This window comes from Miscanthus floridulus, chromosome 9, assembly GCF_019320115.1.
Source record: "Miscanthus floridulus cultivar M001 chromosome 9, ASM1932011v1, whole genome shotgun sequence".
NCBI lineage: Eukaryota > Viridiplantae > Streptophyta > Magnoliopsida > Poales > Poaceae > Miscanthus > Miscanthus floridulus.
This window is the reverse complement of record NC_089588.1, coordinates 124,071,608-124,097,836: the sequence shown is the minus strand read 5'-3', so window position 1 is coordinate 124,097,836 and position 26,229 is coordinate 124,071,608. Positions and strand designations below refer to the sequence as shown.

Sequence of the window (26,229 nt, the reverse complement as noted above, 5' to 3'; positions counted from 1 at the left end):
AAAAAAACACTCGGCAAACCCCATCTTTGTCGAGTGTTTTTTTTTACACTCGGTAAACTTCCTCTTTACCGAGTGTTTTTTTTTTTGCCAAGTGTTTTTAGCGTAGCACTCGGCAAAGAACTTGTTTGCCGAGTGCCCGAGAGAATACGCTCGGCAAACATAAAAACACTCGGCAAATTTGACGTTTCCGGTAGTGAGGATAAGGAATTTTTATTTGAAAATTGGAAGCGGTAATCTCAATGTGGTCTACTAGTATTGTAATACGTTGGATACTTAGGTGCATATGGGAGTCGAAGAATACAGTTTGTTTTGTAGCTTATATACGTATCATGTACGTACGTACATATATTATTCCAGATGGATTGTAGACTTTATGTAACAGTAGACTGTTCGTCAGTACAAGTTAGAGTTCAGCATTCCACGGACGTATGTGCACATTTGAGAGCGATATTGCAGGTGCCAACAACTGTCAACAACTAGTACTTGATAGGTATGGTCAGCCTCGTACTCAAGCACAGCCAAACAGTCCGACATCAATCGGATTACTGTCGACATCTAGAAGATTCCAACCTCCCTGTTGTTGGCCTATAAAAGGACCCAAGGTCTTAGTGGCTATGCCATCTTGTGCTGTCTTTGAAGGCTTAGTATAGCTCTCAGCGCACTTTAGCATTCGATCGATGGCATATCAAACTCCACTTGCGTCCCCTGTGATCCAAATGGTGAAACGAGTCCAGGGTAAAGAAAAGGATTTTTACACCTCAGGCATCAAAAAGTTAATCCATGATCACTGCAGCAATGATTACAATGTCCCCTACACCGTGGTGTCCATTATTGGTGCTCAAAGCAGCGGTACTTTCCTTTTCCTTTCCTTAATTAGTTGACAGAACTGCAATAACAAACATTGTAGGAGTACTTGATTTTTTTTTCTTGATATATAAGGTTTATCCGTAATTTTCTCATTGGAAATAGACAGTACAAGGGAATCATAATTTATAGGGTACGTTGTTGCAACAGGAAATTACACTACTTGTATATGGTTTTAAAATTTAAATGCTGGTGGGCGTCTGTTTCAAGAGCCAAGGGTAATTAACAAGCTCCCTGGACCTAGAATGGCTGATGTACCTTCCGATTGTGATGTCGGCCGAAAAACTCTAGTTAATTACTCCCTCCGTACCAAATTATAAGACGTCTGGGGTTTTCTAAATACATTACTTTTACTATGCATGTCGGCATAGTGTATATCAAGGAAAAGTCAAAAAGTGAATAGCAAAAGTTATGAATCTAGAAAAGCCAAAAAGTCTTATAATTTGGAACAGAGGAAGTAGTACATGGTTCTCAGCTGTTCCTTTGAAAAAGGTGCGGTACTAGCTAGAGACAATTTCATCAATATACCTTGAAGTACATAAATTTAATTTTGTTAATTACCTTTTTAAAATAATGGTACCTTAACAAAGCACGATAGTGTAACGTCTAAATGTTTCATGGACACACTTTAGAGCATGTGTCATCAAGGAGAATCTTCTTCCCTTCTTGTTTTTTCCATTTTATGTAATTTACGCTAATAATTACATTTCTGTTAAGCAATGTTTGTATTTGAAATTCTCATGTGACACCATTTTATTGAACAGGAAAGAGTACTCTGATGAATACCATGTTTAAAACTGAGTTCCAGATGTTGAACCAGGAAACACAAGGAAGGCAAGTCCATCTATAAATCAATCGTCTTTCATCCATGTCAAAAACCAGTCGTTCTTAAGGGCTTTTTAGTAGCCGGTCCGGACTATCGCAATATATTTATCAGTTTTGCATACATTATTTATCGATTTTTATGGTTTTCCATAATTAGGAGAGCAACTACTGAGGGAATCTGGGCTGCAGTATGCAAGGGTCCCAATGCTATTGTGTTGGATATAGAAGGAGCCGATGGTCAAGAACATCAAGTAGGACTGCATGATCTTAATGTTTATGCTTACATCACAGTTCAAAACTGTGTTCAAGATAACGCGTGTCTTTAATGTGTTTAGACTTTAAATATGTATAATAAACTGCGCTCACAAATTATAAGCTCTGTGCAGGATGATGCAGGATTTGAGAATCAAGCTGCATTATTTGCCTTGTCGATATCCGATGTAATATTTTTTAACATGTAAGTGTCAAATCTTTGGAATAACTTTTTTCATGATCATGTTAGACTCCGCTTAAGCAGAATATACATTCTTTTTCAGTAATGTGCAGGACATCGGTCGAATGCATGGTGCAAGTATTCCTCTTCTCCGTACAATATTTCAGGTTGCTTTAATTTTCGATTTTAAGCTTCTAACGACATAAAATACTGAGATGCTCTTACGTACAGTGAGGTACAAACAAGTTTGGTTTCTAGTAATACGTCATAATAGGCTATGAGCCTATTCACCATTATGGGCTCCAGCGCTAACGAATGGATGATTATGATACTATTGGCTATGGCATGTTTTCAATAATCTACTAGTATTCATGGATTGGAACCGCATTAGTTATACATTAAGGCCTTGTTTCGATGCACATGTATATCTACTTCAATTCACATGTGTTGGAAGAGAATATGGTGAAGCTTAGTTTAATTTCCACTCCATCCCACTTCAACACATGTGGTTTGAGGTAAATACATGACCACCGTGTGCATAATCTACCGTAATCATATCACTAAAAAGTTGCCATGAGACCTGTGGTTTTTCTTGTGAAATATGAGCATGATGCCACATGTATGTCTTTATACGTTTTCAGTCACATTGAGCTTCTGTTAATAATGTTTCACATAGGGACCCACCTATGAACATGCACTACTGGAAACCGGCAATTTGCCGAGTGCCTGCGGCACTCGGCAAAGCCCGAAATACACTCGGTAAAGGCTTTGCCGAGTGCCGCACTCGGCAAAGAGCAGTCGGCAAAGAACCCGTCGGCAAAGGTTTCTTTGCCGAGTGCCACATATCGGGCACTCGGTAAAGCCTTTGCCGAGTGTCACGTCAGCACTCGGCAAAAAAAATCGACGTCAACTCTAACGGCCTCTTTGCCGAGTGCCACCTCAGCGGCACTCGGCAAAGAATTTTTTTTTTGAAAATTCTTTGCCGAGTGCCATACTCTTGCACTCGGCAAAGAATTTTTTTCTTTTTTTTTCAAAAAAATCTTTGCCGAGTGCCATGGCTCTGGCACTCGGCAAAGCTGGGAAATTGGGTCTCTGCTTCCCAGCTTTGCCGAGTGCCATGGTCACGGCACTCGGCAAAGCCCTCTTTGCTGAGTATGGCACTCGGCAAAGAGGGGAAAAATGCTTTTTTTTGTTTTTTGCTTTTCATCAGCACAAACAAAGAAATCACATATATATCAACACACAGCACAGGATATATCACATACACATCCATATTCCATCATATACACATCCATAACCCATCACATATACATCCACCATCCATAATACATCACATACAAATCCATTGTCCATAATCCATCACATACATTCGCATCATCCATCACAATATATATATTTCTCTAGTAGTAGTCCAACATAAGGCTAAGTCTAACACAAGTCCATGCAATATGAAAAGAAACAAATAAATGGTACCTACTGCCAGCCTCTCCACCCGGAGTGTGAACTGCCACCTTGAGGAGGGCCAGTTGTCCACCCGGCCTGTGCAGAAGGGCCACCTTGAGGAGTCGGGTTCGAACCCGCCGACTGTGGCTGCACAAAGGAGAAGCGAATTCATAAGTATCTACAGGAGGACCGCACAAGCTAAAGGAATAAATAACCATATATACTCACTGGAGTCCCTACAGGAGGAGAAGGAGCCACAACTGGAGCGAGCAGCGACTGGGGCACGACCACACCTAGGGTGATATCACATGTGGAGATGTCCTGGTTTGTGAGCATTGTACGTGACAACGTGGTCGAAACTTTTTCAAATTTTTTTCCACGGCATACGCATACGATATGGTGACAACTCGACAAGTTTCATGATTTTCGGAATTCGTTCGCATTTTTTACAATTAAAAAACCACTCCCACGCAAGTTGGCGGCGTTGCCCCATGAGCACGTTGATCGAAATTTCGAGACAGTTCTTGGTTTTAGCCTAAATTTACACTAAGAAACAAGGATAACATTTTTTGAACGAATGTAATCCATTATTCGATGCACCTGCAGTTCAAACTTACATTTTCTGGAAAAATTCAACAAAACAAAATAAACTATAGAAATATGCCAAAAGGCAATGAAAATGTCCCAAATTTAAACATGTTGTTTGTGGTAGTGTACTAAAGCTTAAAAAAAATGGTGGCAAAAAACCCAAAAATTTTTTTTTGCCGAGTGCCAAGTTTTGGCACTCGGCAAAATAAATTCTTTGCCGAGTGCCAAACGGGGGGCACTCGACAAAGAGGACGCCGCTGGATGCCGTTAGGCCCCTACCAATCTTTGCGGAGTGTCTGCCTTTGCCGAGTGTAGGTCTTTCCGAGTGCCAGGCACTCGGCAAAGTAGGTCTTTGCCGAGTGCCTGAAATTTGGCACTCGGCAAAGATTTTTGCACTCGGCAAATCACGTGTTTCCCGTAGCGATGTGTATTCCACAGTTAGTTCAGGGGGCAAGATATCCTGCCAATTTCACATGGCACTGGTAAATTCAGCTGCCTGTTGAAAGATTGGCTTTGCATGCAACACGTCTATTCTTGCGATGCTAATGTATATGTAATCCATATCTATGCTTTCGATGGGTCTGTCTAGTGTATTTTAGCAACCAGGTTTAAGTACGAAAAATTAGCCTTATGATCCGTTTGGATCCTTCCATTTTGGAGGAACTGGAATCTACTTTATGGACTAAGTTATTTGCTTGGAATTTGACATTTCATACCATTCTAAATTTTAGATATAAGCCTATCTTAAATTGCATGGGGTGAGATATCGAAATAGATTTTGTCAATATCCACTCTACAACTTTTACCAAACTCTTCGGCTCGCTCACCTATATATACCACATAAGTATCTCCCCCATGTGGTCAATAATAGCATAAAAGTATATGCAGCCATGTTAATTTAATTGACTTGTGCCTAAATTATGATTATTGAAATAGATTTCAATTCCAATGATGCAACAGAGTTTTAGTTTTTTTTGAAAACATGAAGGTATTCTTTTGGCTGACGTGTTTTACTTATAGGGAACAAAAGTCTAATTCTGAACGCTAGTTTTGTGGTTAGAAAAAAGGAATTGGGAACGTAAATGAAAATATATACATAGCATAATCCGAATGAAATCATTCTGCAGGAGAGACTAAATCACAATATGCATAGGACGGAAGTGGTGATTGCTGTTCGTGATTATAACCACAAGGTTAGTTGTGAGTAACAGTAATACTAAATTCTGTTGTTTATTTACGTTACAGAAATTCCATTATTTTTTTAACTCACTATTAACGTTGCAGAAGGCTTCTGAATCATTTCTGCGCCAACAATTACTTTCACAACTGAAGACGGTAGGACATTAGTTAATTTATGCCATTGAAGCTTTCAAATCTAGAGTTTGGAACTAAATTGATTGTATGTTTGCCAGATATTCGACGAGTCAACTAATAAGGAGAAAATGTCAACAAAGTACTACGATGTGAGTCCATTCTAAATTTGCGCCAAATTACTATTATGTTACACATGTATCTAGAAAAGGCAAAACGCCTTATCGTTTAGAATAAAGGCAAAATGTCTCATAATTTGGAGTGGAAGGAGTATGATACTACACATGCTTTTCCTACACATCATCCAAACATTGATTCTAGAGCCGTACTATCATAATTTTTTGCATCCAAATTAAATTGAACTCAATCAAGATCCACTACTAAAGTAACAGCAGAGACGGAAAAACGCATTAAAAAAAGCAGGCACCACATCCACCTATGAATGTGTAAATGGATATGATGTTTCCAGATGAAAAAAATAATACTTAAAGAAAAGCAGTAAATACTAAACAAAAGTAGTAAATACTAATCAAGATTATAATAATTAAGCATCACATCACATGTACTTATTAATGCCATGTTGTTGTGGATGTGACTGAATAGATACTAAAAATAAAACAAAAGAAGATTATTCGGAAAATAAAATATTGTGATCATTAGCTGGTACGGTAATTATGTTTTCCTTGGGGCTGGACCCCATAGGACACAAAACATTTATAACAATTGTACTTTTTCGATTCGTACTGACGTTTTTACAAACTAACATTGTGAAAGACCCATGAAAATCAGCATATTTCACTAGCGTCACTTAAGAACTGCATGTGTAAATATTTGCAATCGTGGTTTTTTAAGGATACAGTTAGTATAAATCATTTTCTATAATTTCTGCAAGGCCCACCAGCCTGCTGCCCCCACTGTCACGTGATTTTTGGCGCACGTGCAGTTGCCGAGATACATTCCTATTATGTTCCTTCCTTCCTTAGCCACTACACCTTAAAATCAAATGTGACTAAACAGCAGATACATTCCTATTATGTTCACTTTAATGAATATGGTAATGAATATTTGAAATTCTAAACAAATTCATATGAATGAAGTTTGTGCCGGAAGGTTCTAGATCTCTTTGAGTACTACAACTTTGGTTTGGATCATTTCTCCATCGGAAGTCACTTGAAAAATTCAAGAAATATTGATTTCTAAATCTTTAATTTGAAGGCATAATTTTTGGGCCCTAAATGATTTCAAATGGAAAAGTACTAAACTCCAAAGTTGCTGATTTTTTAGTTTTTTTTTGTCCCACCTGTCAGTCAAAAAAGTGATGTCGCAACAATAGAATCTCAGTTTTGTCAATGCTGGTTCCAAAACAAACGACAGTTTCATTTATAGGTGAAACAAGTGTATTATTAATATGATACATTAAATGTACCGTAAAGTTTCACAATATATTTTTCGTTTCTGCAGACATCCGTTGAATTTTTTCCACACTTCGACTATGACGAGAGAGCATTTCAAAAAAAGGTAAGTCTCTATGATTTCACGGTACAATGCAACTTACTCCCTCCATTTTAAATTGTATGACGTTTTGACTTTTCTAGGTACATAATTTTTTCTATGCACGTACATACACACTATATCTAGATACATACTAAAAGCAATGTATCTAGAAAACCTAAAACGTCTTGTAATTTAGACCAGAGGGAGTAATAAAAAATTGCACAAACGACCCACCATAGACTATTAAATAAATGTTTGCAATTAAATATCATGCAATTCAAGTTAATAAAACTACAATGTGACTTTGGTTATAAAAGCTTGTACTCAAAATTTTTCAATATAAGAGTTTCTGTTAACACAATGTGACCCTCAAATCCTTACAAGGTGAGGAATTTCTTTTCTAAATTTCTTAATACTTGTCTGCATTAAACTCATTATAACCAGCGATCATGCAAGTTCAAATGGAGGGCCTGGATGGTCAGCAGCACGAGTCTTTAAGTAGGCAACCCAAGTTTGAATCCCCGCGGTGTCATTCTCGCTAGGGTTTACGAGGGTAGGCACCGACCAAGCGTGTCGAGAGAACCAGATCCCTACGTGTTCTCATAACGCGGGGGCTAACCTTGCTCTGGCCCCTCTAAGTTCAAATTAGTTGCAGCGACCTCCAGGAATATATAAAACAGGAGCTTTGGTAATGCCAGCAGGTTCTTTCTTTTTGAATTGAAGGAAACCAGAAGGCATTTATGCCTGAACACTTCAATGAGCTGCTATCATGAGGATAGGTGCAAAAATCGCGGTCAAGTTAGCCTGAGATAGCCTGCAAAAGAAACATATATAGCCCTTGTTTAGTTCCACCCCAATTTCTAAAAAGTTGCTACAGTACCTGTCACATCGAATGTTTGCGGCCCGTGCATGGAGCATTAAATGTAGACGAAAAGAAAAACTAATTGCACAGTTTGATGGGAAATTGCGAGACGAACGTTTTGAGCCTAATTAGTCCATGTTTGAACACTATTTGCCAAATAAAAACGAACGTGCTACAGTAGCCCCAAAATCCAAATTCATGGAACTAAACAAGGGCTTGATAAAGACCAGCAAAGAATTAACTTCCGTTGCGGTTTCGTTTGATTGCCGGCAAGTGTGTAATGACACAACCTGAGCTGCCGAAGGCCATGCCCATTGCCAGGCGACGTGGATAGGCTTTCGCTACTATTGCATGCATATTGGGACCGGTGGGATGGGCTTTCAGCACCATTGCACATTCGGGCCGGTGTAGTGCTTCACGAGCCTGCCCTCAAGTAGCCGCCGCACTGGCCTGTGGACGGTCATGCGTTGGGCCATAAACAACCACATATGCCTTGAAGACTTAAGACAGTACGAGGCTTTTAACACCCACTTGTCACTTGTGCATGCACTTGGGTTTTAATGCCAAGTGATCAAATGTGGACGGTGTGTAAAAGGGGAGCCATACTAGAGCAATGCATTGCACTCACCATCACACACTAGTACACTACTACACATATGATTTTCAGCAACGGGAGTTTTTTTTGTGTGTGGAGGCGGTTCATTATATAACACCCTTTAGAAATGCATTTGTAGAGACATTGACCGTTGTCAGCTGCCTCTACAAATACCTCTATTCTTCAAAAAAACTCGGATAGAGAAACGACCAAAACAAAAGTTCTAGATCTCAGAGAGCTCTGCAACTTTGTAGTTGATGACTTTTTCATTTGAGATCATCTATGCCAGAAAAATTAAGTTTGAATTTCTCACAATTAAAATTCAAAATTTTCAAACGACCTCGGATGGAGATGTGATCAAAACCAAAGTTATAGATCTTAAGAAGTTATACAGTCTGTAGTAGACAACTTTTTCATTTGGATTCGTTTAGGGTCCCAAATACCCATTTTTAAAATCTGATGAAGATAAATTCAGGAGGGGGAGTGGTAAGCGGAGATACGTGTGAGACTTGAGGTCGCGGGTTCAATCTCTCGCAGCCACCAAGCATTTGTTTTTCACGCGAAAAATTGTGTGACTTGTGACTTCCCGGTGGTGTGTCCTCGGATTTCGCGCGTGTGGCTATCTGGTGGGGTATGCCTGGATTAAAAAACTTTTTTTGCTAATTTTGGGCTCGCTGGACAACATGTAGAGGTGCCTCAAAATAGAGCCACCTCGCAGCTGCCTCTACAAATCAAGATGGAAAATTAGAGGCGAGCCATCTCTACAAATAGTTGATTCTGTAGTAGTGACAAAATGATTAAATGCTTGAGCCTTGGCCATAATAATAAGGTCTAGTCCCTTAAAAATGTCTAGGTAAAATCATGCAGCTAAGTCATGTTTTCTAAAGAGGGAAGTGACACCTCATATAGCGCGAGCAAGAATGTTTCCTTCATCTATAGCTTATAGACACATATTATCCATCACTCAATTCACCTAAAGCATAATTGATCCATCAATTGATCAAATAACCTATCGAACCAACAACTCATTTATGTTTTGTTCCATCCATATAAATTCATGTAATTCCTAAGACAATTCATGAACCATTGATCTAAACCACAATGGACCGATTATTCATTAAGATTCATCATATTTTATAATTGTTTTAAGGGGTGGGGGTAGACAGAAGGGTATGTGTGGCGTACCCATGATTTCCGCAAAGGGAAATCCACAGATACAAAAAATAATGCGATAATCCCCGAAGATCATGCCATCACATTACTGAATCACACTCGCTATCAAAGTGCATACAACGAATACCTGTCTTAGAGAGTACAATAGTAAGGTTTCCTCATTTTTACATCGCCACTTGCCGGAATCACACAGAGCACATAGCATCTTGAACAGCATCAGAAGGCACGATCACGGGCGCAGACTCCATCTTCTTCTACCAACTTGAGCGCAGAATGAGACCTCTAGTCCTCCCAACCATCACCCTCATAGTCGTACTCGGGCTCTTCACCTGTTTCACAAGTTTTAGTACGATTTGTACTGGCCACTGGCTCCCACCCTATGCTTTGCGTTTGCTTTATGGTAAGTGGTATGCAAGGATAAGTGAAAAGCCTACTATTTGGCTGTAGTTTTCCTATGCAAGTTCATCAATATTTTAATAATAATTCATCAAGTTTTAACCCGTCATTTCCACACATCCATCCATCCCATCACACACATCTCACCACACTCTCGCTCTTTAGGCGAGAAGGACAACTCCCTCTCATCCTTGCCTCAGCAGCTAATAGCCAGATCCAAACCAAACCAGGGGGAAGAGAAGAAAGGACACCTCTCTCTAATCAAGTGAAGCGTAGAACATAGGAATCTCCGTAACCGTGGACACGGCTATACGTATAGATCGATCAACTCTGTAGAGCGTGTACACATGGAACCACATGATCACCATCATCGGCATGTGCACTGCCTAGGCTGATACCGGGCTACCTTCTAACTAGTATGATGCCACCCTACCACTCAGCCCTGGGGCACTCCGGAGTCCACCGGAACGCTGAGACTATGAGACGTAATACCGGGCCACCAAGGATACTACACTATCTTAGGAGGGTGTGGGCCACCAGCCCATATGTCCCTACACTATCTACTTACAACCTAATAGTAGTGGCATCGCCCTAGGTAGACGGCATGTCGTTTCCCGCCCATCAGGAACGAGTGGTGTGCACGAAGGGTCCTATGAGCCTGTTTTCTCGATATACCAGTCCATAGGGGGCCCAGATAGGATATCTTCACAAAGGGGATAACCAACACCCTGAGCCATAACAGCACCTCTATCCTGGGGATTTGTCCCTCAAAGACACTCCTCCCCGAGATCTACCCATCTCACATGTACCCGCCACAGGTACCTCTCATAGGGGATGCCCAGGTCACACCCCCATGGCATGACTCATCCATAAACTCGTCATAGCATCCTATCCAATCGACTCAACCCTTACCACATACCCAAGACATACGCCAAGATCTCCCCGAGTTGTATCATTACAGCGGCACACAGTGCCTAGCCACTCACAAACAATCCTCCACTCATCATCACATTATAGATATAATGCAAAAGTAGGAGTAAGTAGTGAGCAAGTATTGCGAGCGTCTAAGCTAACAGCGGGTGTCTAGGGGTAAGGTTACGACAAGGTAATGGCTTTCCAAACAATTCTACCATGCAACCAATCATAGTTCATTTGCCAAATTAAAGCACTAGCATCTATGTAATTGCATGCCTAATAAGATTCTACGAGGTTGGGTGGGATGTGGCACCTGCTGACTGGTCATCTCCGAGGTCCTCCGAGTAGTCGTAGTCCTCCTCCTCATCGGGCAGCTGCCCCTCCGGGGCTGAAACGAGACGTATAGTCACGATAAGCGACTCCTATAGATAAGCACAAAGAAGCAATAGAAATCCAAAAGATCCAAATACACTCAAACATAAGCCTATGATGTAGAGCTCATTTTTAGAAAAAATTGGACACTTGAATCATATTTTTCTGAGGTCGGATGAATTTTCTAAGTTTAAATCATTTTTTGAAAAGGAAAAAGGACTGATTAATTCTGGGGGCGACACGTGGTGGCTTCTGATTGGGCGAGGCAGCTCGAGTCACTGACAGGTGGGTCCCACGGATGGTAGAGGCTGACAGGTGGGGTCGGTCAATGATCAGCGTTGACCGGCCCTGGACTGGGCCTGGCGGGTCGGGTCATGGGCTGGATTTGGGCTAGTTGGGCCGCCACGGCCCGGACATGTGTCAAACGTTCAGGCTGGCCATGTGGCTCCATTGGTCCTAACGGGCTTTGGCCCATGGGGCTGGCTCATGGTGGACTATGGTGCGGTGCACCACGAAACACTGACTTGTCCATGGCGGACCAGGTTCACGTGGGTGTTCGGTGAGAGTGGCGCATGGTGCACCGAGTGAACACGAGCGCGGCAAGGGGCACGGCTGCCTCTCTTCCTCCTCGACCACGCCCTCACCGATGGTGAACTTGCTCGATCATGCTCTACGGTGGCTTAGGGAGGCAGAGAAGGGGGTCTACGGTTCCATGAGGTCATGGTGAATACTCTGAGGGGCTAAAGGTGGTGGATTGAAGCTCAAGGCGGCCGACAATGGCACTGCGGTGGACTGCAGTGGCGCGGGGATGACGACGGGGCTCCTTAGGAGTCGGTGAAGCTCTGGTGGGGTCCTTCTAGCCTTCTAGGGCTTCGACAAGGCCTGCTAGGGCTCCCGACACAGCTCTAGAGGCTCGGGCGAGGCTGGCCACGGTGGTGGTGCCACGGTGGCGACGGCGGACCACGGCAAGGTCACCACGCGTGCAATTGAGCCCTAGAGCGGCTCTTCCTCTTCAATTGAGGTCACGAGTGAGCAAAAGGGCTCGATGGCGGCGACCAAAGGGCACAGGGGAGTCTACACCACGACAAGGTGTGCAGTGGAACTTTGGCGAGCGGACGGCTACGACGAACTAGGGCAAAGAAGAGGCTTTTCGTTCAACCAATATGGCTATGGGGTTCGCGGGGTCACAGCGAAGCTCGATGGCCCTTCCTCGCCATGAGAGGTGGCTAGAGTTGGCCAGAACGGCTCTAACACGACGGCGACAGAGCGCACGGCGACAGTGGCATCACAAACGCGACCAGCGAAACAAGGGGATGTAGGCTAGCGAGGCTAGGGCTATGCGTGTCCCATGGCGAGGCAGAGCTTGCCACGGTGGCAGCTTTACTGGTACCGTCCCGGATCTGCTGAAATAGGGCCTCACCGTGGTGGTGCATGGCCACGGCGGGCACGGCGTGTGCAAGTGCGCCAGTGTGAGCGTTCCCGAGCCCAGGCGGCTCGGCATCGCTGTGCTCCGGCCATTTGACATGTACGAGTGTGTGGGGTGCCTAAAGATGGTGAAAGGTCGCACCTTTGGCCCTCCCAAGTGGGGAGAACACGACGGCGGCCATGGCATGCACGCCGGTCGACACAGAGCGGGGGTTCGGGGGCTCACCATTGGTGGTGGTGAAGCTAGGATTGTGGTACAGTGGCAAGGTGAGGCAGTGACAAGGTGGTGCGGTGCGGTGCCATGCCGAGCTGCTGCGCCAATGTAGACGAATGGGGCATCGTCTCCGGCTCCAGCAGCGGGTCCGCAGCGACAGACGACTCTGGGGCAGCGACGACTCCTTCCTTCTCCTCCTTAGCCCTCCTTTGTGGCTTGGTGTGGTGTGGGTGTAGCCACTAGGTGGCGGCGGGGGTGAGGCAGAGGCGCTAGGGCACTGGCAAGGGGCTTTTATAGCCCAATCTCACCCATGTCGGGTGGCGGATGGCGGGGAACGGCTCAGGGACACGTGTGGGGTGATCACAAGCTCTACGCTAGGGTTTCGGGGCACGGCGGGAGCTCGGGTGCTTTGGCGCTCCCAATTTTGAGCGGTGTCTGGTCAAGGCGCGGGTACGGCTAATGGCAGGGGGTGCGGGCCATGGCGGGTGACGTCATGGCCAGGCGGTTCTAGCTAGGGGCAGTTGTGGTAGCGTGGATCGTCAACGTGGCGGTCATCCAGTGCCTGGTGAGGGCGGTTGGCACAGGGATGCCCGGGATGATCCTTGCCATTCTCGGCTTCGGCCTGGAGAAGGGGCACAGCAAAAAAGAAGAGAGGGAGAAAGGGGAAAGGGATGACAGGTGGGGTCCACGGGCCTGTGTGTCAGTCACGGGTGTGAGAGAGAGGAGGCGGGGCGTGGGTGCGGGCGCGGGTGGAGCTGGCTAGGCCGCTCAGCATGCCGCGTGCGTAGGCAGGCTGGCTGGGGAGCACTCGACCGTGGTAGCGCGGGCACGGGATGAGCGCGAGTGCTAGCTAGGCCGAGCGCGCGCTGGGCCGCGCGGGCGGGCTAGGCTGCCTTTGCTCTTTCCTTTTTCTCTCTATTTTTTTCATCTTTTCTATTTTCTATTTCTATTTCTTTAAGCACTTATGCATGTATACATGTGTTGCCAAGCACATATACATCGTTGTGGGGACCACTAGGGGTCATCTAGGGTTCTAGGGTCCAAACCAAGGGTTGAGAACATACAAACATCAACTTTATTTACTAAAGGTTGTCAAATTTGAATTACATCTCATGAAATCATAAAGAAGCAACTCATAAGTTGATTTAATGCATATGCTCACACAAGCTAAACTTCGGGTCTACTTGTGCAACTAGGGTGTTTTCCTAGCATGACACTCACCATACAAGGGTTTTCTCTAAAAAAAGTTTTTGAAAGTTGTGATTTTTGGGTTGTGGGATTTTCAGGGTTGTTACAGTATGGGTGAAAACTCATGCTGTGTAAGGCCACAGATCACTAGGGAAGAAAAAACCTATTGGGTTGGGGGGAGCGGGGAGACCGGTGTTGATTTGGATGTCACTAGGAGGAGGACGATGGTGCTAGGGTGGAGCCTATGCACCATGGAGGTTGAGGCTGGCATATGCAGGAGGACACTAACATGAGGAGGAGAGCACCATTCCAAGGATGTGGAGGCCTACACATAGGGTAGGATGGACCACGACAATGAGGAAGGGGACACGAGCGAGATAGGAGAACCAGCCAGTTGTGGCCGCACGTGTGCCTTCTAACTTAGCCTTTTCGAAATGGATTGGGTGAAAGGGGATATATTTTTTCAAATACATGGTGTGTGGTGAAAAGTGATAGGCAAAGAGCAAGAACCATTATCTTTCATTTAGTATCAAATGATGGGCGTACACCTTACCCATCACTTTTGCTATAACACGCAAAGACCAATTACATTGTGAACATGTAAAAGTGATGGGACATGGTTTCTGCCTTTCACTTTTTTGTTGGTATAATAGCATGTCACTTCTACATGCTAAGTCCTAATTTGGAAGCAAGGGGTAGGCAAACCCAGGAACGGGAAACCTCCCAAGAAGAACTAAATGACTTATTTAAATGACATCCCGCCCCCTGGAATGCTCACCTTGGGAAAACTCCACAAATCCCAAGGGGATTTGTGTTTCCAAACTAGCCACAAATGTTATGGGTCTTCAACGGGGCGCACAAATACAGTTATACATGTGACAGGCATCGTTTCCTCATGTCACTAAAGAATTTACCAGTAAGGTGTCAAGGATCATTATCCGTGCTCATGTCACTAACATAGGTTTCCATGCAGTGGAATTCTAAAAAAGGTCAGGAAACCTTTTGTCTCTAAACCATTTAATTGATCTTTTCCTAGTAGTTTTGAACCAGTGTTGTACACGATGATTATTGTACACAAACTAGTATGCACCACAGTACAAAGCTGTCAACAAATTAATGGAGAAAAATTATGGACCTATAAGAAGCATGAATTAATAAGCAAGATGGTCTGCATATGCATTGCAATCTGAGTTATTTTATAATAGTATAGAGCTCTAGAACATGTAAAACATTTGATTTTCTTAGTATCAGTTTAGCATGATTAATTTATTTTCCTTTCCATGCAGTGTCAAGATATAATTGCTCAGCCTGGGTTTTTAAAGAAAAGGCAACAAAACTGGCCAGTTGATGAATTTCCAAATCTCGCAGAAGAGTTATGGAAGAGGATTCTGCAAAATGAAAAGCTTAATATGCCGTCTTACTGGGTTCGCATTATACAATAACCAGATTTCTTGGATTAGCATAACCTCCGGTATCATTTTATCTAAATTGAACCATTGCATTCCTATGTTTGTAGGTACTGCTATCTCGGGAACGCTGTGAGGCAGTCATGAATAAAAAACTTTTGTCACTGCAAGCTAATGATGTAATATCAAAACTCTTGTGTTTTGTGACTTTTTTTTTGCATCTAGTTGATTTTATATGATGGTTAATAATTCTCTTACCATATCCCAAATATTTCTCAGCATTACAAATCATTTACAGAAGGTTCCCTGACTATTTCACCAATTGACTTTGAGGCTGCTGTTAAAAGAATCCTGCAAACTATCCTTCATGAGTAAGACCATAACCACAATTTATATTTCTTCCCTCAAACCAGCAATACAAGATAATGTTTAAACTGTTGCCAATTAAGTATATATACCCTCAAGTTTCTTAATTGTTACCATTTTGGACCACACAACATGGTTTTTAAATTATAGCTTTGACTATGATTTGTTATTATAATATATTAAAATATCAGCAAATATATAATTTTAGAAAAAAAATATTTTTGACACTAATTCATACATGCTTTATTATTGTTTCCAAACAACAAGTATTTCAAAATTTATGGACAGTAAAATTGATAAAATATAAAGTCAATCTAAAATGACATTAATTTTGAAACCTCTAATAAAAGCAACAAAATAAAAACAGTTCCTTTAATGTATTTAGAAGATGGCATATTTTATTTTTGTATGTGAATTTAGAGGACCACTATATACATTTATATTTATCTTGCACTATGCAGATACAGCGATGCTACGAAATATTGTGACGAAGGACATGCAAATAAAATGGAGGACAATCTAAGGACACAAATTATACGTGTGAGTTCTCTTGTTCCCATGCACAAACATTTTGTTGGAGTATAATATTTTTATTTTTATTTTTAAAATTTAAAAAATTAAAATATTGTCTTTAAATCTACAATGTAAAAATTAAAATTTTGTCTTTTAAATCTACAAACATTTTGTGTATAATCATTTTTATAAATGTCCAGAACCCTATCAAATCCTTCAACTAAGTCTACCACCCTTCATGCTCAGGCCTAGCCCCCGCTCTCCTCATCCGTATATGTCGCCCCTATATTGTTTCCTATCAACAGCGCTAACTAGTTGTCGTCTGCACACCGCATCATGAAGTGGGCCATGACATCACCATATGTCGCCCCAGGCTTGGAGATCCATGAAACCTCGACAACTACGCTAGCTTGTGTTCTTATCCCTTCTCCACCTACCCATTTCTCTTTCTGCTTATACCTTTACACTACTTATTCATTCACTTCAATATCCTATGACACTTGGACAAGCCCTTTATCACAAGTACCATAACTTGCCATATATGTATGTCCAGTTTTTATTATCTTGACAGTAGTTCAATTGTTTGCATTTTATGGGACTGAGCCTTTGTTGTTCACTTTATGTCCATAACGTTGACCATAAAAATATTATACGAATATTACCTACTCAGTATTTCAAAAATAAATTATTCCATTAGTTGTATTGTCATAATCCATCAAACCCACTCCAGGGCTAGATGTGGTTTAAGTCATGATGAGGCACAGCTGGACATAGGTGCTGACGTGAAGCATATTTTGCATATCCACGGCTCAAAACTAAGCTATCCATGGTGGCCTAGTTTCTTCACGTGATGAACCAGCACCATGGACCTTCTATAGGATGAGACCGTAACTGAGTACATTGTTAGCGTCTTTCCTTAACGGAGAATCTTTATTTTAGTCCTTCATATATCCTAGCAATTTTATGTACTGACATGGTACTGAAAATGTTATGCGTATCACAAGCAGGATGCTGCACCAGGATTCATGAGAGCATTGGACAACCTCGTATATGTATTTCTTACTAATGCTCAAGAAGAAATTGAAAAGTGTATGAAGAGAAATCTATTTGAAGACATGGATGGCGTGGTTACGAAACAAAGTATGAATTTCAGGCATCAAATACAAGGTAATGCCGGTAATAACTTACATTGCATTTTTTTAATAGTTCATGAATAATTGTACAAGTGATTTCTGAAATTCAAAATTTATTTTTTGGTGAAATTATGTGTGTGTCTACGAAATCAGCACTGTAGCATAGTTTGGTAAGGTTACATCTACAAGCCATTGTGTATCTCATCTAAGAGCTACATGCCCGCTTGGTCTTAGGAAAGCACTGTAGCACGGTTAGGTTAGATTTGTTCTATTTAGATCCTTCCGATAAAAGACATATCTCTTCCCCTTCGTTGTGGCCTGTGGAATTCCTTGATAACCGTATATTTCACCCAATAAATATTCAAGGGGTTCTTATGTTCTTGCCCTTGTTTTCAAGCTCCATTGTGATTTCATCCTCGTTTTCCAACTTTTTCATTTTCTGCTGCTTTTCTGAACTAGAGCCAACGTTTAACCTCATTCCATTAGGAGGATATAATGGTGTCAGCTATAAAAACACTAGTTTGCCCCTGCAGAATTGCCTGTGCTTTTATGATTACTCTTTCATTTTGCCCAAATTTTAACATCTAGAGCATTTTTACAGATACCAAAACAATTTTCACAACAAAACTTAAAATAATTTGCATACATTGACATAGATTTAATTTTAAAAATATGCAAGTGCATGAATAAAGATTACAAGTGCACCCATAATTCTTTTATTACAACTTCTCTGGATGTTTTCTCCTTTTTATTTCCTTTATTCCAACTAAACTAATAGAGTAAAAATAGGGACAAATGGTTCGTTTGAGTTGTAAATGTAGGGGCAAAACAACATACTTTAAAAAATGAGGACACAATAACAATTGGTCTTCACAACAGGGGCCAAAAAAACTACTGTGCATGCCTATATGCTTTGATAAGTTTACTTGAACTGGTATTGGTTATGTGATGAGCAATGTGAAATCTTCATTATGAAACATGAAGGATTCTTGAGAATCTAAAACACGGTTTCTAGTGGTATACTACATCGATGGATGCTACTTTTGCGAACACATCAGCATCTTGATTTCTATCGCAACAGATGTTGGTTACCATGATTCCCGTTAACATGTGGTCAAGTCTATGGAATGTTTCTAGACAAAGGCATAGTGTTGTTGTTTCACGTATTAAATTTTGTTCTCTTTGAACAAGCATGGTGACCCTAGTGACCCTCATGCTCCGTCTACTTACATGGTACAAATCTTGGTTGTTGTTGCATTGGAAAGAAGCTGTGCATGGTGCATTGCACAAAAAATATTGGTAGGGCGTTCGGCTTAATGGCTAATCAGATATTGAATGTGAGTTTAAAGGGGACCAACTGAATGACATTTGGCTCATTTATTCCAAAATATATCCCCTACAACAGGTGCAGTATACATAACTATGTCATGTGTGAGGAAGTATTACCACATCTTTCACAAGGACATAAAAATTGCACATGCCATCTTCTAAAAATCTTGCTACTATAGTGTGTTGAAACGAATAAGAATTTGTGATAACCATGTGGAGGAGAGGTTGAATAGATTATTCTGAAACCTTAACTTGGGCTTTGCTGAATTTCACTAGAGAAAAAATATATTATATTTTAAGATGTGCGACTATGATTTTTAGTGATGCGTACATACCAGAACCCAAAAGAGTTTAGAAACCATGTAATGAAATCATGCAAGATGGGCAAACTCCCGGTCTTGGAGATGTATCCTACGATGTCCACATGAGAGATCCACAATTAATATGTGCCCGTCCGAAGCCATACATATGACACGGTGTTGGCTGAGACATAAAGGCCACCACCAACCAAGACAAGTTCCCAAACCACTGAGGTTCACCACTTTCCTCTCAACTCATACAATAAACTTTGTGTTGTCTCGCTACAGAGCTTCTCCACCAGGTAAGGGGGCTCCATGTCCCCTGCACACCTAGTCACTATTGCACCATGCAAAGTTCGGAGGGTCAACGTTAGTGGAGACTTGGTATGGCTCCAACTTCTCTAGCTCACAATGATTACAAGTTTCATGCGACATCAAACACTTGAGATCATAAGTAAAGGCCGATCAATCACTAAGATGGAAAGTAAGTTCAATTCCATGCCTCCGATATGATAAATTTTCTTTCATATGGTGGATGGAGTGATCAAAGGCCTGCAATATCTCAAACCCCTCAAATGACATGTGGTATGAGTTATATATCGCTTTCCACCTCATATAGTCATTGGCCATAGTCTTCTAGAAATATAACTGGGCAAAGGTCTTTTGCCAGCAAATATGATGTCATCAAGTTGTCTAGTCTATTATAATCGTTGAGTATATTGCAGATTGGCTAGCATCATTTGTCCAGAACTCTTCTCTTCACAACCAGACTGTGTCCTATTCCAATGCATAGTACCTCAGCAGCTATGTTGGCTTGTCTAGCACTTGGCTATCTTCATCATCGGACCCTTTGACCTATTCACTTTGATAGTGTCGTAGTCGATCACTCCTTCCATCAATTGACTAACCATCTAATGCTTTATTATTCGACCCTCCACCTCCGCCATCACCAGACTGTTCCACCTATGTTAATGCTGGTTCAGAGTTTCATCACCAATCTTCCTGCCACATGACTGATTGCATCACTAGGACCTAAATGAACCTGTCTAACACATCTTAGCATACATGTTAGTCCTAGTGATGGGGTTGTCATCAAAATCACTAAAACCACACTTATAGTATGGATTTGCCCCATATTCCTTACGTGTGTCTTCTAAGAGGACATTCAAAACATAGTACACTAGTCTCTATAGGGCTGGTTTGTCTTTGGCTTCTTATTATAGTAGGAAAGTAATAACTATTGTGGGTAATGCTTCAAAGTACAACATTAGTGTCTGGAAGAGGACTGGTATTACAAGCACCTTTAGGTTTGTGATGTGATCTTTGAGGACCATGAAGGCGTCTTCTCCTTCTAGGGGAGAATATAATCAAAGGGAAAAGTTCCCCGCATGATCTTGAAGAAGGAAGGTTGGCTTCCCCATATGTTGAAGTGGTTGAACCAATTGTTGCAATCCCTATAGGTATGTAGGCACCTTTTATGTAGATAATTATTTGCAAAATTCAATAAGCTTGATTCAATCCCTCTCATGGAGTCTAGACGTCCCAAAGATATTCCTTGCTCATGTGCTAGAGATGCACCTTATATGGTTGAGCTAGAGCCAAGTTATTCGAAAGTTATCAAATGTCACTTGGAAGTTTGGGCATGATTGACCTAGCATTGGCACTTCAAGTATATATTATTGACTTAGGCATCCACTTTACATTTGATCTAGGGCCAAGGATATTGCGGACAAGATGCAAGAGGAGAGATATAGCGTTTTGTAGTATGAGAGGCTTTGACAATGTAGAAATAGATTCCTTTCACGGTAATAATGTTGGTTTATGGAAATAACGAGTGCGCACAAGAATTAGCGAGTCCACTAGCCAGTTGGTCCTTGGGAGTGACAAGGGATCAGGCAGACCTTGTTGAGGATAGTGAATTTGATATACACAGGTCAATTGCTATTTTTTTCTTCACTTGCATGGGGTTGCATTGGCATTTCAAGTGCATGAATTCTCTAATATGCTTCACGTGTAAAAGTTTACTAAGTTCGGCGCATGCGCCTTTCTTATGATTCACCAACATTTTATGAAGGGACTAGCAACATACCCCTATGACAAATGGGTAAATAAGGGATAAATGATAAAATGTAAGCTAGTCTCGAAACGGTGCATGCCATGCATTTGTCGCCCTTATGGACCATGGTCATTCCATCAATATCAACACTCCTTGCCTCAGTTCTGGTTAATGGTACATCCTGTCAGAAAGCCAGACATTGGAGTGCCACTTGGGCCAAAGATAACTTGAATGCTATCGAGGATCAAGAAACATCTCCTAGTCAACCATGGTACCTCATCCAGGATCTACTCTTCTTTTTTGTGTGCTTAGTTCTAGGAGCTCAAAAGCCCTACTGATGGCCTCTAGCATAGTGGCCGGCCCACTAAGAGCAGCTACTATGCCACTAGATATTGACACCCAAGTCCTCTGGGCTCCGATCGTGGCCAGTGTAGAAATCTCATTTTCCTTGTTGGTTCTCACTCTCGTGGCTAGGGACCTCAGCATCGTAATAGGTCCAAAAGGTAGAGTCATGCACCCATGATGCCATAACCAATTGACGATTCTTTCATAGACAAAATGAAGCTAATTGTCCTTAGCACCCTGATAAGCACCGAGTGTGCTCGATAGGTTCTAGGGTTTTCAAAGAAAATCTATCACGGAAATAATCTACCATGGTCCTGGGCTCAGCGCACAACTGCCCACATGTTACTTCATTCCTAGGGATTGGTCTTATAGGTTATCAATTTACTATCTGGTAGCCCTTATATACATATGTGTATGACTAGGGAGACATGTAAACCCCAATTTCGCGCTCTTGGTGACATTTACAGTTACATACTACACTTTTGTCATTGTGCTCTTTTTATAGATAATGGAAAAATCTGTCTTCAACATTCTTCAAAGAAGAAGAATGAGTCCACACTTATTACAAGTGCACGCACATCAAAATTTATAATCTTATAACATCTTTGAAACTAGAATTCAATCTGGTAACTCAAAGACTCCATTTGATGTAACTAGAAACCATTCTTTGTCATTGTTCTCCATTAGCTCATCACTTCTTCATATGCCCGTATTCCATATACAAGTGGAAGTCATTCCCCACAGCATTACTAACTTGTTATTAGACCCATCTCACTACATGTTAGTATGAAACATACATTTGTTCTGAGTTTTAATAATGCATTATGTTGGTGTACCATTTACCAAAACCCAATGTTTCTAAGAATTGATTGGTTATTTAACAATTATTATATATTTTTACTATTGATTGAAACAATTATGCTAGGATTATCAATATTTCATTGTTGTAGACAACTATGATGCTTAGATTTGAGAATTAATGACATTTAACTAAATGACTAAACGGCCAAATCAAAAGAGTTTTGAGTGGGTCCTTAAGACACTACTACAATAAAACATAACCGAGGCGTTTGGCAAAGCGGCTCGGAGGTGGGCGGGTATTTGAACCACCTCAGTTAATGCCTGGGATTAACCAAGGCGGTCATTTTTATTAACTGAGGAAGTCGCCAGCAACCGCCTCGCACAATCGATTTACGTAGGCGGTCCGCCTCCTAAAATCTATTAATGGAGGTGGGCCTTATAAGAAGCCCGCCTCCAAAAATATCCCCATTTTTGGAGGCGGACCTCTTATAAGGGCCGCCTCGCTTAATCGTGGTCGAGCCCACTAGCAATGAGAAAAGCCTAAACCAGCCCGATATCACGCCCCCACTATATAATGTGACTTAGGGTTTCACCTCTCTCACCTCCTCTCCCTCACCTCTCATTCGCCGGTGCCCCACCTCATGAGCATAGCGCCCCTGGTGCCCCACCTCAGAGTTTGGCGCCCTACCCCACCCCTCACCTCCCTTCTCTTCACGGCGGCGCCCCACCTCTCCCCTCCCCTCCCGGTGCTCCTCCCCTTCCCTCCCATCGAGGGCGCTGCGGCCTACGGGCGCTCTCGTGCAGCGGCGTGGCTCTACTATCCCTCCCTCACCGGCGGCGTGAGGACGAGGCAGGGCTGCGCCCAGATCCGCTGCCGCCGCCGACGATCGAGTGGATCCGCCCCCGGACCACCTCCACCACCGCCGACGACGACGACCAAGCGGATCCGCACCCGTGGTGACCGTATCTGGCGAGCAGCGGCAGATCCTCTGTAGGACCACCTCCACCACTGCCGCCGACAACGACCGAGCGGATGCGCGCCTGTGGTGGCCGGATACGCGTCCGTGGTGGCTGGATCTGGCCAGCAGCGGGCGGACCCGGTGAGCGGGCAGCCTCCTCCAGCGAGGGGACGCAACGGTGATGCGGATCCAGCGAACGGCGGTGCGGTGTGTGGATGGGCTCGGCGGGCCTGGGGGTGGTCTCGCTGGGCTTGTCCACGGGATTTCATTTTTTTTGTATTTTTATTTGATTTACCGAGGCGGGCGATCAACCGCCTCCGTTAAGGCCGGATTAACCATGACCTTTGCTCGGAGGCGGATGGGATGCCCGACTCGGTTAATCATTTTTGCCTGCCTCAGTTAAATTTTCTATAGTAGTGAGAAATCTTCATTAATCAAAAACAAAAGATAAATAAAACCATGACTAATTAGTGGACCAAAACTTGGTTCCTTCTTGGTCACCCAAACAGAAAAAGTGACTCACGTGATTTTATAGATTTTTTTGTTTCTGTCTTCAGAATTTATATATTAATGAAACCATATTGCTTTTAATGCAGGTCTGGAACTGTACGATGATATAGCTAGAGAATGTCTGCAAGAAGTTGAGCAGAACCTTAGGGTTCTTACCAGACAAATCCGGAACAGCTGTGTGGTTAGATTCTACATTTTGTTATTCATAGTGGTTTAATAACTAATTGTTTGACATCCATTTGGTTGACGATTGTTGCCATTATTATTTGGGACCCCTCATGATGCAAAGTGCAGATAAATCCACGTGGAAAAGCCGTTTTAAAAAAGATCAGTTGCAGCAAATTAACTAGAGACTTATTAGTATTCTAACAATTTATACATATAATTTGTTTAATAGAATAACTTATTTTATGGCCACCTTGATTTACCATAAGAATTATACTTATTTATGATATAGTGTATATATTTATGATACAAATATGTGTTGCCATAATTCATGATGTTATTTCCAATAATGTTGTACTAAATCACTTCGGCGGAATTACAGGAAACCACATATTTCTTTGCCCTAAACAATTATTCAAATTTACATGGTTGGCCATATATAGAATTCTTTTGATAATAAACTGAATTGATGTACTAAGGCAGCAGCAAGGAAGACACCTATATGGTTTTAAGGGAACAAAAAGAAAAACTTCAAGGGAACCCTCATGTTACATTATATGTAATGTCTCATTTGTTATGCAATGTTTGCAGATGAATTTTGTTGGCCGGTATGCAAAAAAATTCCTTGTGATGGCTGGGCATCTCATATCAATAGGTGACAATCTATATAAAAGACCGAAATTTGCATCTATGTTATATATTCTTACGTGTGGTTCACTCGCGTTGAACTCATCGTAGATTTTACTCATGTTGTATTGTGTCTTGGTTCAGGTGTAACTCTGGGAGGCGCAATTGTACAACTTGGCATTTAAGAACCTTGTATCATCCAGTTGTGCGCCAGATACCAACTTCGAATTCGTATATATGGACCTGGGTACTACCTGCCAACTAGGTGTCATTGCGACTGGAGCTTTTACCAATTCAATAATTGCCGTACGTGCGGACATATAAATTATATATTGTAACGTATTTGTGCTTCCATATATAAATGAACGCTATTTCTTATGTTCCATCGATAAACGTGGATGAATAAATAATAATATTTATCTTCTAGTACATAAATGGATACTGTTTCGTATGCACTATGAAGCTGCCTGTTTCCGCCTTTCTCACCAGGCATTGGATTATAGTGTCAAGAGATCACCTTGTTGTTCGGTATTTGGTTGTCGTGGCCCATAATATGTCACGCCATGAAGAGATATGATCCAGTCACTACCGGAAACCGGCACTTTGCCGAGTGCTGGAGGCTTTGCCGAGTGTATTTTATCGGGCACTTGGCAAAGACGGTCTTTGCCGAGTGCCAAATAAAATACACTCGGCAAAAAAAAAAAACACTCGACAAAATGCGTCTTTGCCGAGTGCCTTTTTTCTGGCACTCGGCAAAGATGTATTTTACCGAGTGCTATTTTTCGGCACACGGCAAAATGCGTCTTTGCCCAGTGCCTTTTTTCTGTCACTCGGCAAAGATGTATTTTGCCGAGTGCCTTTGTTTTGGCACTCGGTAAAGAGGCATTTTGCCGTGTGCATTTTTTTGCCCTCGACAAATCAGTTTTTCAAAGCAATTTTGAGTCCCTAAATGAATTCAAATGAAAAACTTTTCAACTACAAAGTTGTATAACTTCTCAAGATCTACAAAGTTTATTTTGGTCATTTCTTCATTTGACAAAGCGACAATAACGTTGTTCATAAAATCTACATCTCTCATATCTCTCATTAGTTTCATGAGAGTAGAAGAGAGATATATAAGATTTGTGAACAATGTTACTACCACTATGTCGGATGAACAAATGACCAAAATAAACTTTGTAGATCTTTAGAAGTTATGAAATTTTGTAGTTGGCAACATTTTGATTTGAAATCATCTTGTCATGCAAAAACGACATTTGAATTTGAAAATTTTAAAATTTGAATTTTTCAAAAGACCTCGGATGGAAAAACTTCCTAAATGAAAATTGTAGATCTCGAAAAGTTATAAAACTTTGTAGTTGACCACTTTTTGATTTGAAATCATCTTATCATGCAAAACTATGTTTCAATCTCTCAAATTTGAAATTCGAATTTTTCAAACGACCTCGGATGGAAAAACTTCCTAAATGAAAATTGTAGATCTCGAAAAGTTATGAAACTTTGTTGTTGACCACTTTTTTATTTGAATTCGTTTATGGCCTCAAACAAGTAATTTACTCTCGGTTTAGTATAATATATGAGGATAGATAACGGAATATAGACACAAGTGACAGTGTAGTGCA

At 41.8% G+C, this 26,229-nt stretch overlaps 1 protein-coding gene across 2 annotated transcripts; it reads left to right on the top strand.

Moving 5' to 3' along the window:
* The first annotated feature begins 424 nt into the window (after positions 1-424).
* LOC136484223 (protein ROOT HAIR DEFECTIVE 3-like) lies at positions 425-25,022 on the top strand. 2 transcript variants are annotated; one of them, XM_066481449.1, is made up of 17 exons: positions 425-849; positions 1,629-1,698; positions 1,847-1,940; positions 2,076-2,146; positions 2,226-2,289; positions 5,281-5,346; positions 5,441-5,488; positions 5,566-5,616; positions 6,926-6,982; positions 15,385-15,522; positions 15,615-15,683; positions 15,784-15,875; positions 16,332-16,410; positions 17,391-17,550; positions 23,902-23,996; positions 24,572-24,635; positions 24,752-25,022. In XM_066481449.1, exons 1-17 carry the CDS (start codon positions 678-680, stop codon positions 24,790-24,792), a joined length of 1,431 nt encoding a protein of 476 aa, XP_066337546.1. In that variant the 5' UTR covers positions 425-677; the 3' UTR covers positions 24,793-25,022. The 2 variants fall into 2 exon arrangements, with proteins under 2 accessions (XP_066337546.1, XP_066337545.1); XM_066481448.1 differs by having other exon boundaries at positions 427-849; positions 5,438-5,488.
* The last annotated feature ends 1,207 nt before the right edge of the window (positions 25,023-26,229 follow it).